Source organism: Tursiops truncatus, chromosome 2, assembly GCF_011762595.2.
Source record: "Tursiops truncatus isolate mTurTru1 chromosome 2, mTurTru1.mat.Y, whole genome shotgun sequence".
NCBI classification, from domain to species: Eukaryota; Metazoa; Chordata; class Mammalia; order Artiodactyla; family Delphinidae; genus Tursiops; species Tursiops truncatus.
Window position 1 is genome coordinate 98,904,130 of NC_047035.1, and position 16,111 is coordinate 98,920,240.

General features: G+C 37.4%; 1 protein-coding gene across 8 annotated transcripts in view; it reads left to right on the forward strand.

Annotated features, from left to right (window-relative positions):
• TEX9 (testis expressed 9) overlaps nucleotides 1-16,111 on the forward strand; it is a 215,369-nt gene that overhangs the window by 135,151 nt on the left and 64,107 nt on the right. For all 8 annotated transcript variants that reach the window (XM_073801044.1, XM_073801046.1, XM_073801047.1 and 5 more), the window contains 2 exons: nucleotides 13,492-13,555; nucleotides 15,626-15,705. In XM_073801044.1, the coding sequence (XP_073657145.1) occupies nucleotides 13,492-13,555; nucleotides 15,626-15,705 (144 nt within the window). The remainder of the gene's footprint in view (nucleotides 1-13,491; nucleotides 13,556-15,625; nucleotides 15,706-16,111) is intronic.

Genomic DNA, 16,111 nt, shown 5'->3' on the forward strand with positions numbered 1-16,111 from the left:
AACTACAAAGGCAGATTTCTTGTTTTCTTTTAAAGTCCCTTGGATTAGATTGCTTTAATTTTATGGAGGTTTTTTTTCAGCTATAAAAAGAAATGAAATTGGTCTTGCACTTTTTTCTAGTTCTTTGCCTTTCTGATTTTGATGTGATTATTATCCTAGCCACATAAAATAAGTTGAATAGTTTTCCTTTTTTGTTTTAGTCTGTTCTTGGAAGCTTCTTGTAATCAGAGATCATCTGCCCTTTGATTAAAATTGTGAAACTGAGTCTAGTGTGGGTTTTTTTTTTTTTGCCTGTGAATGCAGGTTCTTTAATAATTTTTGCTTCCAGAATAAATTTTGGTTATTTTCTAGTTTTCTGGAAAAGTGTCCACTTCATGTATGTTTTAAAATGTATTAACATACATTTATTCTAATTATTCTCTTACGTTTTAAGTTTTGACTGTATCTGTAACCTTATACACACCTTCTTTTGGGGACTTTTCTGTCAGTCTTGCTGGAAGGTGTATATGTTTTATTGGTCTTTTCACAGAATTAGCTTTTGGTTTTATTGCTAATCTATGTGATTAAATTTTTTTTTTGATTAGTCTTATCTCTATTATTTCTCTCTCTTCTAATGGTGGATTTATTTCTTCTTTTTTTTAGTTTCGTTTTTCTTATTTTTTCATACATACATTTAATTTCTGTATATTTCTCTCCAACCACAGCTTATCGGTATTTCAGTATCTGTTTTGATATATATATTTCTTTTGTGGTTATTTAGTTTTAAATATTTTATGATTTTTCATAGTGATTATTTTAGGAGTGTGTTTTTGTAGTTCCCAAGCATCCGTTTGTTTGCTTGTTTGTTTTATTTTTGTTATTTTATAATTTATTTTTAATTGTACTATGGTCAGAGAATGTATATAATATTGATTTTCAAAAATGTTTTGAAACTTAGTGGTGACCAGGTAATGTGTTGAATTTTTGTAAATATTCTGTGTGTTCTTTGATAGAAAGTGTATTCACTATTTGTTGACTCATATCTTAGATCAAGCTAGTTAATATTGCTGTCCATAACATCAGTATCATCACCATTTTTTTTCCTAGTACCTGTATTGGTTTCTGTTAGAGATGTACTGAAATCGGCTATAATTATGATTTAAAAATTTCTCCTTATAATTGTGTCCAGTTTTGTTTGGGGGCTATATTATTTGATTTATTTAAATCCTCTTGATGAATAATTCCTTTCATTATTATGTAGTGTCTGTTATATCTTTTCTCATTCCTTTATTCTCAAACTTTTTATGTCATTTAGCTTTATTAAGAGCATTTCTTTTATATTCTCTGGTAATTTCTGCCTTCTAATGAGTGAATTTATTTATATTATTTTGTTTATTAATTTGAAGTTGTTTGGGCCATCTAATTTTTTTTTTCTATTTATGCCTTTTCTTTGTTTTTTTTTCTGTCTTTTGTTGGTTGAATGAGTTTTCATTATGTCTTTATTTTTCCTTTACTGGTTTGGAAAGACCTTAGAATGTTTTAACTTGGTTTCCCTCATTTGTCAAGTTATATAATACTTATTTCCCCTTTGCTTTGAATACCCTTACCTGTTATTTTCGTATTCTGTACTAATTTAGATTTATCATCATGTTTTCTCATTTCTTTGCATTTTTTTTCGAGGTTCAATTTCCTCTTTTCTGAAGCATAGACCATTCAGTACTTCTCTGTATGAAAATCGGAGTCTTAAATTCTCCAGTCTTACCCGAAAATTTTGTTACTTTGCACTTATTCTTCAAAGATAGTTTAGCTGAATATAGAACTTGAAATGGCTAGTCCCTGCCCCCCCACCTCCCAATGGTCCATTAAAGATACCATTTCATTGTCCATAGGAATCTAGAGATATTGATAAGGCATCTACTGCCAGCATTTAAGATAGTCATGCTGGTAGACTATTTTTCTCTCTTCTTTTTAAATATTTGGTTTGTAGTTTAAAGAACATTCTCCTTGTCTTTGAAGTTCTGCAGTTTCACTATGATGTGTACAGGTGTGGATTTTTTTTCTTAATTCTGCTTGAGCTCCCTATATTCATTTCTGGAACATTCTCAGCATTATCTCTTTTTAAAAAAAGTATTGTCTTTTGTTTTATGTTTATTGCTATATTCTTCAAGTTTCAAATATTTGTCATTTTTCTTTTTGTTTTGTTGCAGTATACTTGATTTACAATATTATACCATTTTTGGGTATACAGCATAGTGATTCAAAACTTTTATAGATTATACTCCATTTAAAGTTATTATAAAATAATGGCTATATTTCCTGTGCTGTACAATATATCCTTGTATCTTATTTATTTTATACATAGTAGTTTGTATCTCTTAATCCTTTAACCCTATTGTACTCCTCCCCCCTTCCCTCTCTCCATTGGTAACCACTTGTTTGTTCTCTACATATATGGGTCTGTTTCTGTTTTGTTATATTCATTATTTGCTTCATTTTTTAGATTCCACACATAAGTGATAACAGAGTATTTGTCTTTCTCTGACTTATTTCATTAAGCATAATACCCTCCAGGTCCATTCATGTTGTTGTAAATGGCAAAATTTCATTCTTTTTTATAACTGAATAGTATTCCATGGTATGTATGCAAATATATATATATATATATCACGTCTTCTTTATCCATTCATCTGTTGATGAACATGTAGGTTGCTTCCATATCTTGGCTATTATAAATAATGCTGCTATGAACATTGGGGTGCATATATCTCTTCAGAGTAGTGTTTTCATTTTCTTTGGCTATATATCCAGGAGTGGAATTACTGGGTCATATGGTAGTTATATCTTTAAGTTTTTGAGAAACTGCCATACTGTTTTCCACAGTGGCTGCACCAATTTACGTTCCCACCAACAGTGCACAAGGGTTTCCTTTTCTCCACATCCTTGCCAACATTTGTTATTTGTGGTCTTTTTGATGATAGCCATTCTGACAGGTGTGAGGTGATATCGTATTCTAGTTTTGCTTTGCATTTCTCTGATGATTAACAGTGTTGAGCATTTCATGTGCCAGTTGGCCATCTATATTCTTCTTTGGGAAAATGTCTATTCAGGTCTTCTGCCCATTTTTTAACCAGGTTATTTGTTTTTTTGATATTGAGTAGTATGAGCTATTTATATAGTTTGGGCATTAAACCCTGGTTGGTCATATCATTTGCAAATATTTTCTCCCATTCAGTAGATTGTCTTTTCATTTTGTCAATGCTTTCTTATTTATTTATTTATTTATTTGCGGTACATGGGCCTCTCACTGTTGTGGCCTCTCCCGTTGCGGACCACAGGCTCCAGACGCACAGGCTCAGTGGCCATGGCTCACGGGCCTAGCCGCTCCGCGGCATGTGGGATCTTCCCGGACCGGGGCACGAACCCGTGTCCCCTGCATCGGCAGACAGACTCTCAACCACTGCGCCACCACGGAAGCCCTGTCAATGCTTTCTTTTCCTTTCCTTTCCTTTCCAATTTAATTAGGTCCTATTATTTATTTAGTTAGTTAGTTTCCTCTGCCTTAGGAGACAGATCCAAAAAATACTGCTGTGGTTTATGTCAGAGTGTTCTGCCTCTGTTTTCTTCTGGAGTTTTATGCTTTATGGTCTTACATTTAAGTCTTTAATCCATTTTGAGTTTATTTTTGAATATGGTGTGAAAAAAAGTTCTAACTTCATTCTTTTACATGTAGCAGTCCAGTCTTCCCAGCACCACTTATTGAAAGACTGTCTTTTCCTCATTTATATTTTTGCTTCCTTTGTCATAGATTAATTGCCCATATAAACATGGGTTTGTTTCTGGGTTCACTATTCTGTTCCATTGATCTCTGTGTCTGCTTTTGTTCCAGTACCATACTGTTTTGGCTACTGTAGCTTTGTAGTATAATGGTTATGGATCAATCGAAGAAAAATATATAACAATTGTAAATATATATGCACTCAACATAGGAGTATCTAAATACATAATGCAAATGACAACAGAAGTGAAGGACAGTAACACAATAATAGTAGGGAACTTTAACACGCCACTTACATCAATGGACAGATCGTTCAGACAGAAAAATCAATGAGGAAACGCTGGCCTTAAATGACACGTTAGACCAAACAGAACACATAGTATTCTATTCAAAGGCAGCAGAATACACATTCTTTTCAAGATCACATGCTAGCCCAAAAAACAAGTCTTGGTAAGTTTAAGTAAATTGAAATCATATCAAGCATCTTTTCCAACTACAGTACTATGAGATTAGAAATCACCTACAAGAAAAAAACTGCAAAAAACACAAACATGTGGAGGCTAAAAAATATGCTACTAAACCAGTGGATCACTGCAGAAATCAAGGAGGAAATCAGAAAATACCTGGAGACAAAAGAAAATGAAAACACAGCAATCCAAATTGTATGGGATGCAGCAAAAGCAGTTTTGAGACGGAACTTTATAGCGATACAAGCCTGCCTCAGGAAACAAAACAAAATCTCAAATAAACAACCTAACCTTACACCTAAAGGAATTAGAAATAGAAGAACAAACAAAACCCAAAGTTAGTAGAAGGAAAGAAATAATCTGTTGATTGTCCCTCCTGGGCACTTGTGTTTTTTTTTTTTACATCTTTATTGGAGTTTAATTGCTTTACAATGGTGTGTCAGTTTCTGCTTTATAACAAAGTGAATCAGTTATACATATGTTCCCATATCTCCTCCCTCTTGCGTCTCCCTCCCTCCCACCTTCCCTATCCCACCCATCCAGGTGGTCACAAAGCACCAAGCTGATCTCCCTGTGCTATGTGGCTGCTTCCCACTAGCTATCTATTTTACGTTTGGTAGCGTATATATGTCCATGCCACTCTCTCACTTTGTCACAGCTTACCCTTCCCCCTCCCCATATCCTCAAGTCCATTCTCTAGTAGGTCTGTGTCTTTATTCCCGTCTTACCCCTAGGTTGTTTATGACATTTTTTTTCTTAGGTTCCATATATATGTGTTAGCATACGGTATTTGTCATTCTCTTTCTGACTTACTTCACTCTGTATGACAGTAGGTCCATCCACCTCACTACAAATAACTCAATTTCGTTTCTTTTTATGGCTGAGTAATATTCCATTGTATATATGTGCCACACCTTCTTTATCCATCATCCGATGATGGACACTGAGGTTGTTTCCATCTCCGGGCTATTGAAAATAGAGCTGCAATGAACATTTTGGTACATGACTTTTTTTGAATTATGGTTTTCTCAGGGTATATGCCCAGTAGTGGGATTGCTGGGTCATATGGTAGTTCTATTTGTAGTTTTTTAAGGAACCTCCATACTGTTCTCCATAGTGGCTGTACCAATTCACATTCCCACCAGCAGTGCAAGAGTGTTCCCTTTTCTCCACACCCTCTCCAGCATTTATTGTTTCTAGATTTTTTGATGATGGCCATTCTGACCGGTGTGAGATGATATCTCATTGTAGTTTTGATTTGCATTACTCTAATAATTAATGATGTTGAGCATTCGTTCATTTGTTTTCTGGCAATCTGTGTATTTTCTTTGGAGAAATGTCTATTTAGGTCTTCTGCCCATTTTTGGATTGGGTTGTTTGTTTTTTTATTATTGAGCTGTATGAGCTGCTTGCAAATTTTAGAGATTAATCCTTTGTCACTTGCTTCATTTGCAAATATTTTCTCCCATTCTGAGGGTTGTCTTTTGGTCTTGTTTATGGTTTCCTTTGCTGTGCAAAAGCTTTGAAGTTTCATTAGGTCCCATTTGTTTATTTTTGTTTTTATTTCCATTTCTCTAGGAGGTGGGTCAAAAAGGATCTTGCTGTGATTTATGTCATAGAGTGTTCTGCCTATGTTTTCCTCTAAGAGTTTGATAGTTTCTGGCCTTAAATTTAGGTCTTTAATTCATTTTGAGCTTATTTTTGTGTATGGTGTTAGGGAGTGTTCTAATCTCATACTTTTACATGTAGGTGTGCAGTTTTCCCAGCACCACTTATTGAAGAGGCTGTCCTTTCTCCACTGTACATTCCTGCCTCCTTTATCAAAGATAAGGTGACCATATGTGCATGGGTTTATCTCTGGGCTTTCTATCCTGTTCCGTTGATCTATATTTCTGTTTTTGTGCCAGTACCATACTGTCTTGATTGCTGTAGTTTTGTAGTATAATCTGAAGTCAGGGAGCCTGATTTCTCCAGCTCCGTTTTTCGTTCTCAAGATTGCTTTGGCTATTCGGGGTCTTTTGTGTTTCCATACAAATTGTGAAATTTTTTGTTGTAGTTCTGTGAAAAATGCCACTGGTAGTTTGAAAGGGATTGCATTGAATCTGTAGATTGCTTTGGGTAGTAGAGTCATTTTCACAATGTTGATTCTTCCAATCCAAGAACATGGTATATCTCTCCATCTATTTGTATCATCTTTAGTTTCTTATGTCAGTATAATTTTCTGCATACAGGTCTTTTGTCTCCTTAGGTAGGTTTATTCGTAGATATTTTATTCTTGTTGTTGCATTGGTAAACGGGAGTGTTTTCCTGATTTCACTGTCAGATTTTTCATCATTAGTGTATAGGAATGCCAGAGATTTCTGTGCATTAATTTTGTATCCTGCTACTTTACCAAATTCATTGATTAACTCTAGTTGTTTTCTGGTAGCATCTTTACGATTCTCTATGTATAGTATCTTGTCATCTGCAAACAGTGACAGCTTTACTTCTTCTTTTCCGATTTGGATTCCTTTTATTTCCTTTTCTTCTCTGATTGCTGTTGCTAAAACTTCCAAAATTATGTTGAATAAGAGTGGGGAGAGTGGGCAATCTTGTCTTGTTCCTGATCTTAGTGGAAATGCTTTCAGTTTTTCAGTATTGAGGACAATGTTGGCTGTGGGTTTGTCATATATGGCCTTTATTATGTTGAGGAAAGTTCCCTCTATGCCTACTTTCTGGAGGGTTTTTATCATAAATGGGTGTTGAATTTTGTCGAAAGCTTTCTCTGCATCTATTGAGATGATCATATGGTTTTTATTCTTTAATTTGTTAATATAGTGTATCACATTGATTGATTTGCATATATTGAAGAATCCTTGTATTCCTGGAATGAACCCCACTTGATCATGGTGTATGATCCTTTTAATGTGTTGTTGGATTCTGTTTGCTAGTATTTTGTTGAGGATTTTTGCATCAATGTTCATCAGTGATATTGGCCTGTAGTTTTCTTTCTTTGTGACATCCTTGTCTGGTTTTGGTATCAGGATGGTGGTGGCCTCGTAGAATGAGTTTGGGAGTGTTCCTCCCTCTGCTATATTTTGGAAGAGTTTGAGAAGGATGGGTGTTAGGTCTTCTCTAAATGTTTGATAGAATTCACCTGTGAAGCCATCTGGTCCTGGGCTTTTGTTTGTTGGAAGATTTTTAATCACAGTTTCAATTTCAGTGCTTGTGATTGGTCTGTTCATATTTTCTATTTCTTCCTGATTCAGTCTTGGCAGGTTGTGCATTTCTAAGAATTTGTCCATTTCTTCCAGGTTGTCCATTTTATTGGCATAGAGTTGCTTGTAGTAATCTCTCATGATCTTTTGTATTTCTGCAGTGTCAGATGTTACTTCTCCTTTTTCATTTCTAATTCTATTGATTTGAGTCTTCTCCCTTTTTTTCTTGATGAGTCTGGCTAATGGTTTATCAATTTTGTTTATCTTCTCAAAGAACCAGCTTTTAGCTTTATTGATCTTTGCTATTGTTTTCTTCATTTCTTTTTCATTTATTTCTGATCTGATGTTTATGATTTCTTTCCTTCTGTTAACTTTGGGGTTTTTTTGTTCTTTCTCTAATTGCTTTAGCTGGAAGGTTAGGTTGTTTATTCGAGATGTTTCCTGTTTCTTAAGGTAGGATTGTATTGCTATAAACCTCCCTCTTAGAACTGCTTTTGCCGCATCCCATAGGTTTGGGTTGTCGTGTCTCCATTGTCATTTGTTTCTAGGTATTTTTTGATTTCCTCTTTGATTTCTTCAGTGATCACTTCGTTATTAAGTAGTGTATTGTTTAGCCTCCATGTGTTTGTATTTTTTACAGATCTTTTCCTGTTTTTGATATCTAGTCTCATCGCATTGTGCACGGAAAAGATACTTGATACAATTTCAATTTTCCTAAATTTACCAAGGCTTTATTTGTGACCCAAGATGTGATCTATCCTGGGGAATGTTCCATGAGCACTTGAGAAAAATGTGTATTCTGTTGTTTTTGGAAGGAATGTCCTATAAATATCAATTAAGTCCATCTTGTTTAATGTATCATTTAAAGCTTGTGTTTCCTTATTTATTTTCGTTTTGGATGATCTGTCCATTGGTGAAAGTGGGGTGTTAAAGTCCCCTACTATGAATGTGTTACTGTCGATTTCCCCTTTTATGGCAGTTAGTATTTGCCTTATGTACTGAGGTGTTTCTATGTTGGGTGCATAAATATTTACAATTGTTATATCTTCTTCTTGGATCGATCCCTTGATCATTATGTAGTGTCCTTCTTTGTCTCTTGTAATAGTCTTTATTTTAAAGTCTGTTTTGTCTGATACAAGAATTGCTACTCCAGCTTTCTTTTGATTTCCATTTGCATGGAATATCTTTTTCCATTCCCTCACTTTCATTCTGTATGTGTCCCTAGGTCTGAAGTGTGTCTCTTGTAGACAGCGTATATATAGGTCTTGTTTTTGTATCCATTCAGCCAGTCTGTGTCTTTTGGTGGGAGCATTTAATCCATTTACATTTAAGGTAATTATCGATATGTATGTTCCTATTCCCATTTCCTTAATTGTTTTGGGTTTGTTATTGTAGGTCTTTTCCTTCTCTTGTGTTTCTTGCCTAGAGAAGTTCCTTTAGCATTTGTTGTAAAGCTGGTTTGGTGCTGCTGAACTCTCTCAGCTTTTGCTTGCCTGTAAAGGTTTTAATTTCTCCATCAAATCTGAATGAGATCCTTGCTGGGTAGAGTAATCTTGGTTGTAGGTTTTTCTCCTTCATCACTTTAAATATGTCCTGCCAGTCCCTTCTGCCTTGCAGAGTTTCTGCTGAAAGATCAGTTGTTAACCTTATGGGGATTCCCTTGTGTGTTATTTGTTGTTTTTCCCTTGCTGCTTTTAATATGTTGTCTTTGTATTTAATTTTTGACAGCTTGATTAATATGTGTCTTGGCATGTTTCTCCTTGGATTTATCCTGTATGGGACTGTCTGTGTTTCCTGGACTTGATTACCTATTTCCCTTCTCATATTAGGGAAGTTTTCAACTATAATCTCTTCAAATATTTTCTCAGTCCCTTTCTTTTTCTCTTCTTCTTCTGGAACCTCTATACTTCGAATGTTGGTGCGTTTAATGTTGTCCCAGAGGTCTCTGAGACTGTCCTCAGTTCTTTTCATTCTTTTTTCTTTATTCTTCTCTGCAGTAGTTATTTCCACTATTTTATCTTCCAAGTCACTTATCCGTTCTTCTGCCTCAGTTATTCTGCTATTGATCCCATCTAGAGTATTTTTACTTTCATTTATTGTGTTGTTTATCGTTGCTTGTTTCATCTTTAGTTCTTTTAGGTCCTTGTTAAATGTTTCTTGAATTTATTCTATTTCCACGATTTTGGATCATCTTTACTATCATTATTCTGAATTCTTTTTCAGGTAGACTGCCTATTTCCTGTTCATTTGTTAGGTCTGATGGGTTTTTATCTTGCTCCTTCATCTGCTGTGTGTTTTTCTGTCTTCTCATTTAGCTTATCTTACTGTGTTTGGGGTCTCCTTTTTGCAGGCTGCAGGTTTGTATTTCCCATTGTTTTTGGTGTCTGTCCCCAGTGGCTAAAGTTGGTTCAGTGGGTTGTGTAGGCTTCCTGGTGGAGGGGACTGGTGCCTGTGTTCTGGTGGATGATGCTGGATCTTGTCTTTCTGGTGGGCAGGTCCATGTCTGGTGGTGTGTTTTGGGGTGTCTGTGGACTTATTATGATTTTAGGCAGCCTCTCTGCTAATGGGTGGGGTTGTGTTCCTGTCTTGCTAGTTGTTTGGCATAGGGTGTTCAGCACTGTAGCTTGCTGGTCGTTGAGTGAAGCTGGGTGCTGGTGTTGAGGTGGAGGTCTCTGGGAGATTTTCGCCATTTGATATTGTGTGGAGCTGGGAGGTCTCTTGTGGGCCAGTGTCCTGAAGTTGTCTCTCCCACGTCAGAGACACAGCACTGACTCCTGGCTGCAGCACCAAGAGCATTTCATCCACACGGCTCAGAATAAAAGGGAGAAAAAGAAGGAAGGAAGGGATGGAGGGAGGGAAGGAAGGAAGGAAGGAAGGAAGGAAGGAAGGAAGGGGATAAAATAAAATAGTTATTAAAATAAAAAATAACTGTTAAGAAAAAAAATTTTTTTTAAGAAAAACAAAAACAAAACGGACAGATAGAAGCTTAGGACAAATGGTGAAAGCAAAGCTATACAGACAAAATCTCACACAGAAGCATACACATACACGCTCACAAAAAGAGGAAAAGGGGAAAAAATAATAAATCTTGTTCTCAAATTCCAGCTCCTCAATTTGGTATGATTCGTTGTCTATTCACGTATTCCACAGATGCAGGGTACATCAAGTTGATTGTGGAGCCTTAATCCGCTGCTTCTGAGGCTGCTGGGAGAGATTTCCCTTTCTCCTCTTTGTTCGCACAGCTCCCAGGGCTCAGCTGTGGATTTGGCCCCGCCTCTGCGTGTAGTTCGCCGGAGGGCCTCTGTTCGCTCAGACAGGACGGGGGTTAAAGGAGCAGCTGCTTCGGGGGCTCTGGCTCACTCAGGACGGGGAGCAGGAGGGGTGCGGATGCTGGGCGAGCCTGCGGCGGCAGAGGCCGCCATGACGTTGCACCAACCTGAGTCCCGCTGTGCGTTCTCCCGGGGAAGTTGTCCCTGGATCCCGGGACCCTGGCAGTGGCGGGCTGCACAGGCTCCCCGAAGAGGGGTGTGGAGAGTGACCTGTGCTCGCACACAGGCTTCTTGGTGGCGGCAGCAGCAGCCTTAGCGTCTTCAAGCCCGTCTTTGGGGTCCGTGCTGTTAACCGCGGCTCGTGCCTGTCTCTGGAGCTCCTTTAAGCAGCGCTTTTAATCCCCTCTCCTCGCACAGCAGGAAACAAAGAGGGAAGAAAAAGTCTCTTGCCTCTTTGGCAGGTCCAGACTTTTCCCCAGACTCCCTCCCGGCTAGCCGTGGCGCACTAGCCCTTTCAGGCAGTGTTCACGCCGCCAACCCCTGCGCTCCAACCGAAGCCCGGGCCTCAGCTCCCAGCCCCGCCCGCCCCGGCGGGTGAGCAGACAAGCCTCTTGGGCTGGTGAGTGCTGGTCGGCACCGCTCCTCTGTGCGGGAATCTCTCTGCTTTACCCTCTGCACCCGTTGCTGTGCTCTCCTCCGCGGCTCCGAAGCTTCCCCCCTCCGCCACCCACAGTCTCCGCCCGGGGCTTCCTAGTGTGTGGAAACATTTTCTCCTTCACAGCTCCCTCCCACTGGTGCAGGTCCCGTCCCTATCCTTTGTTTATTTGCCCTACCCAGGTACGTGGGGGAGTTTCTTGCCTTTTGGGAGGTCTGAGGTCTTCTTCCAGCGTTCAGTAGATGTTCTGTAGGAGTTGTTCCACGTGTAGATGTATTTCTGGTGTCTCTGTGGGGAGGAAGGTGATCGCCGCGTCTTACTCTTCCACCATCTCCCCCCCCCCCCCGCCGTCCAGGCACTTGTTTCTTAATGCAATTTGTTACTTTTGTGAGGACATCTTTAATGGGGTTTGCTTTCTGAGAGAGTTGCATGTGTTCTAGATGAGTAAATCCCTAAGTGTGGTTTTGCATTTAACTTTATTAGCTTATCAGAGTTTTCACTGGTTCTTATCCAATTTACTATATTAAAGTTTTGACATAGTGTCCCTGTACCATCTGGGTAAGATGAACTTGGAGTACACTCCTGTGTGCTCTGATTACTCACAAGAGAATCTTTTCCACACACGGCTCTAGTTTCATTTCCATTCACCTAAGGTTATGGGTAGTGTTTCTGTGGTATGTGGTTCACAGGTGTAGCCCTTCGTGACTCTCTCATGTGCATCAGTTTCTAGCTGTTAAGCTGTTTTGGCTTCTGTTCCTGTTTACTGCTCTCATTTTTAGTTGCTGCTTTATTTTTAGTGCCAGGGTATTTTCCCTGCCTAAGTTTAAGTTTAGCAATATTTCGTTCATTGTATTTTATCCAGATTTCTATGGGTTTTGGAGCAGAAGAATAGCCTTTTGATTTATCTCAGCCTGCTATATTGACCAGAAACCTCTATTGGTTCTTGTTAAGGAAATGTGAAAAATCAGGTAAAGGCATCTTGAATACAACTTTAAGTCTTTATTAGATATTTTTATTTTGATTAACTTATCCTAAGATATAAAAATATTTCTTAAAACATCAGACTTTTTAAAGAAGGGATGTGATACTGCTTTTTTCTTCCTGGGGGTGGGGGTCATCACTGGTTTGTGGTACTTCTGAATCACATATCTAAAAAAACAAGGTATCTCATTTAAAAAATTGCTCTGCATATTTTCTTCATAAAACTTCAGAAGAGCCTAGATAGTCTGGAAGTGTGATCTACGAATAGAATTTAAAAGTTACATGCTTTTGAAGTTGTTTATTATAATGTTAACCTTTAAAACTGAGAAGCGGACTTCAACTAACAGGGAGAACGGTTTAGTACATTATGTTAACTTCAACTCTAGAATATTTCATAGCCATTTAAGGCACTAATTATAAAAATTATATAGAGATAAATATATTCCATCTGTATTGTTATGGTAGAACAGTACAAAATTGTGTGTGTGCCTACATATGAAAATTAGAAGGGAATTTTAAAAATGATTGGATGATAGTGGTAGGATGATGAGCAATTTTTTCTTTAAAAACGGTTTCCCGCAATGGCATTGCTATTCTTACAGTCTTAATGGGACTAAATAGTATTCCTATTCTTTGCTAGATTCCAAATAGATTGGGAAAAAAAAAAGGAGTGGCAGGTGTAGGTGAAAGTAATCACCTGTGTTCCTGATGAAGCTGATATTGAAGTATGTAGCTGAGGTATGAGCCACCTCAGGTCTGCTCACTAAACCCCAGATATACCTCCCCAGTCACCTGAACACCCCTGATGAAATCAGCCCCCTCCACACCCCACCCCACTCCTGTTCCCAATTGGAGTTGATCCCAAGAACATGGAGAGTGGAACTGAGTTGAACCCACCCAGTTTATTCTTCCCAAATAAATCATTCCACCTGAAGTAATGGCCAGGGAGAGGCTAGGAGTTACATGGTTTGAGCTTCCACCAGGAAGAAGAAGGATCATGGGGATTTGGAGATAAGCTTTGTAATAGTTGTGTTAATTTTCGAATAAAAATGTCATGTGTATGTTTTGGCATTTATTGATTAGCTAAATTGTAGTTATTGAAATTTAATTACTTTTATTTTTGTGTTACAATCTTCAGTCTATCACAATTATTATTTTCTCCTTTTAGGCGTTTAAATGCAGAATTAGAGGCAAAAACGGCTGATCTGGTTCGACAAGCTGAGGAAGTAATAGTAAGTGAATGTACAATTAATAGTAATTCCATGTAAGTGCTAGTGTTTTTTTGTTTTTTTTTTTTAATTAATAAATTTATTTATTTTTGGCTGTGTTGGGTCTTCGTTTCTGTGCGAGGGCTTTCTCTAGTTGCGGCGAGCGGGGGCCACTCTTCATCGCGGTGCGCGGGCCTCTCACTGTCGGGGCCTTCTCTTGTTGCAGAGCACAGGCTCCTGTCGGGCAGGCTCAGTAGCTGTGGCGCACGGGCTTAGTTGCTCTGTGGCATGTGGGATCTTCCCAGACCAGGGCTCGAACCCGTGTCCCCTGCATTGGCAGGCAGATTCTCAACCACTGCGCCACCAGGGAAGCCTAGTGCTAGTTTTTTAACTTTAATTTGATGTGTAACATACATGCAAAAAAGTGCCCAAAGCATAAATTTTCAGCTCAGTGAATTATCATAAATTGAACATCAATATATGCATAAGTATGTGTATACATGCATGTATATGTTTTTGATAAGCACACTTTTTTAAAAAAAATTATTTTTGGCTGCATTAGGTCTTCGTTGCGGTGCGTGGGCTTCTCATTGCAGTGGCTTCTCTTGTTGTGGAGCACAGGCTCTGGAGCATAGGCTCAGTAGTTGTGGCACACGGGCTTAGTTGTTCCACGGCATGTGCGATCTTCCTGGACCAGGGCTCGAACCTGTGTCCCCTGCATTGGCAGGTGGATTCTTAACCACTGTGCTACCAGGGAAGCCCAGCACACATTTTCTAAAAGCCACTGAAAAAGTGTTTTCCATTTAGATATTCCAATCATCTAATTAATAGGAATATTAATATTGAACAGTATTTCCCACTGTTTTAAGATTAATATTTGCAAGTAGCTATATAGAATTAGTACTGGTAATTCAGTAAGGATAGAAATAAAATGGTCTTTGGACAGAAGCTGAATAAAGGTTAACAACTACCATTAATGTTCAGATGGTAATCCGTTTCTTAAACTCTGCAGTTGGATATAACTCAGATTCTTAGGGCTAGACCATAATCAGATTTATAGTCAGGAAAAATGTAGTGAGGTTACATCACTAGACAATGTAAGCATATTTGCCCCATTCTGGCTACCAAATTGGTTATTTCTACTTTAAGCATCCCTCCCTAAGTATCAGCATTCCCAATATTAGTTGATAGGATATAGTAATATTCCTTAGAGGAATAAAGTAGCTGCTTTCAAACTTTTAAAATTTTTTATTCTAATTCATTTATAATTCTCTTTCATTTAAATCCCACCCCCACCCCACTTTGGAGTTGATGGAGGCAGGGAAGAATAGGCAATATTTTAATGTCTTAGACAGATCTGTCATTATTTGTTAGTTTAGGAATGGGAATATTTAGATAATGGTTACAGATTTACTAGTTGCATTTGTAATTAAATATTTTACTAAAAAATAAACATTTTATTACATCTTTTAGTTTTTATCAGTGTCTGAAGAGCAGGAAAATAATTTTTCTGAAAATAATGTTCAGAAACTCAACATTATGGTAGAGTGAGTGATTCGTTATGTATTCTGATCAGAGTCCTCTAATGGATATAACTTTTGCCACATTGAATTTTTGTTTTTTCACTTTCATATTAATACATTTTCTCCAAAAGCTTTCACTCTTAGTGCTTCATTTTTAGCACTTTCATTTCTATGTGGTCGTCTTAACATTGAAGTTTTTATGATTTGAGACAAGTTTTTCTATCCATTAAATGGATTTATGTTTCCACTTCTTGTGAACCTTATTTCCTTTGCATGTTACAGAAGATGGAAGCTCTAATGTAGTTGGGAAGCAGGAGTCAGCTAAGATCATATAAAGGCATTGGCATTCTTACAGTTTTGCCTTAGAACTGACTCTTTTAACCAAGAATGAGTGAAAGGGTGAAACTACATTGTTATAGATCTTATTTTGATACCATAGCTTTTAGAATTCTGTGCTTTGATTTTATAGAAATTGTGGACAACTCTGAAATAATTAATGATCAGAAAGGCACTTGAATATATCCTAGTTTTGTACATTATTTTCCTACATGACTTTGTTTTATTTAACTAGAGAGATCAGCAAGAAGTACGATCTCAGTCTATTTCAACACAAATTAAATCATATGAAGAGGAAGATGATTACAGTTTAAGGTAAGACTTAAATTCCCAAACACCTTAAAAGTTTTTTCTTTTTACTGGGTAAATGCTTTAAGATTATTTTCTGTTTGTTTTTTTTTAATTAAGGTATATTTGACATACAACATTATATTGGTTTTAGGTGTACAACACAATGATTCAGTATTTGTATATATTGTGAAATGGTCACCACAGTAAGTATAGTTACTATCCATTACCATACATAGTTACAGAATCTTTTTTCCCTGTGATGAAAACTTTTAAGATCTAATTTTTTAGCAGCTTTCAAATATGCCATTAGTATTGTTAAGTATAGTCTCCATGCTGTACAGTACATCCGCATGACTTACTTATTTTATAATTGGAAATTTGTACCCTTTGACTCCTTTCACCTGTTTCGCCTGCTCCCAACCAACCAGCC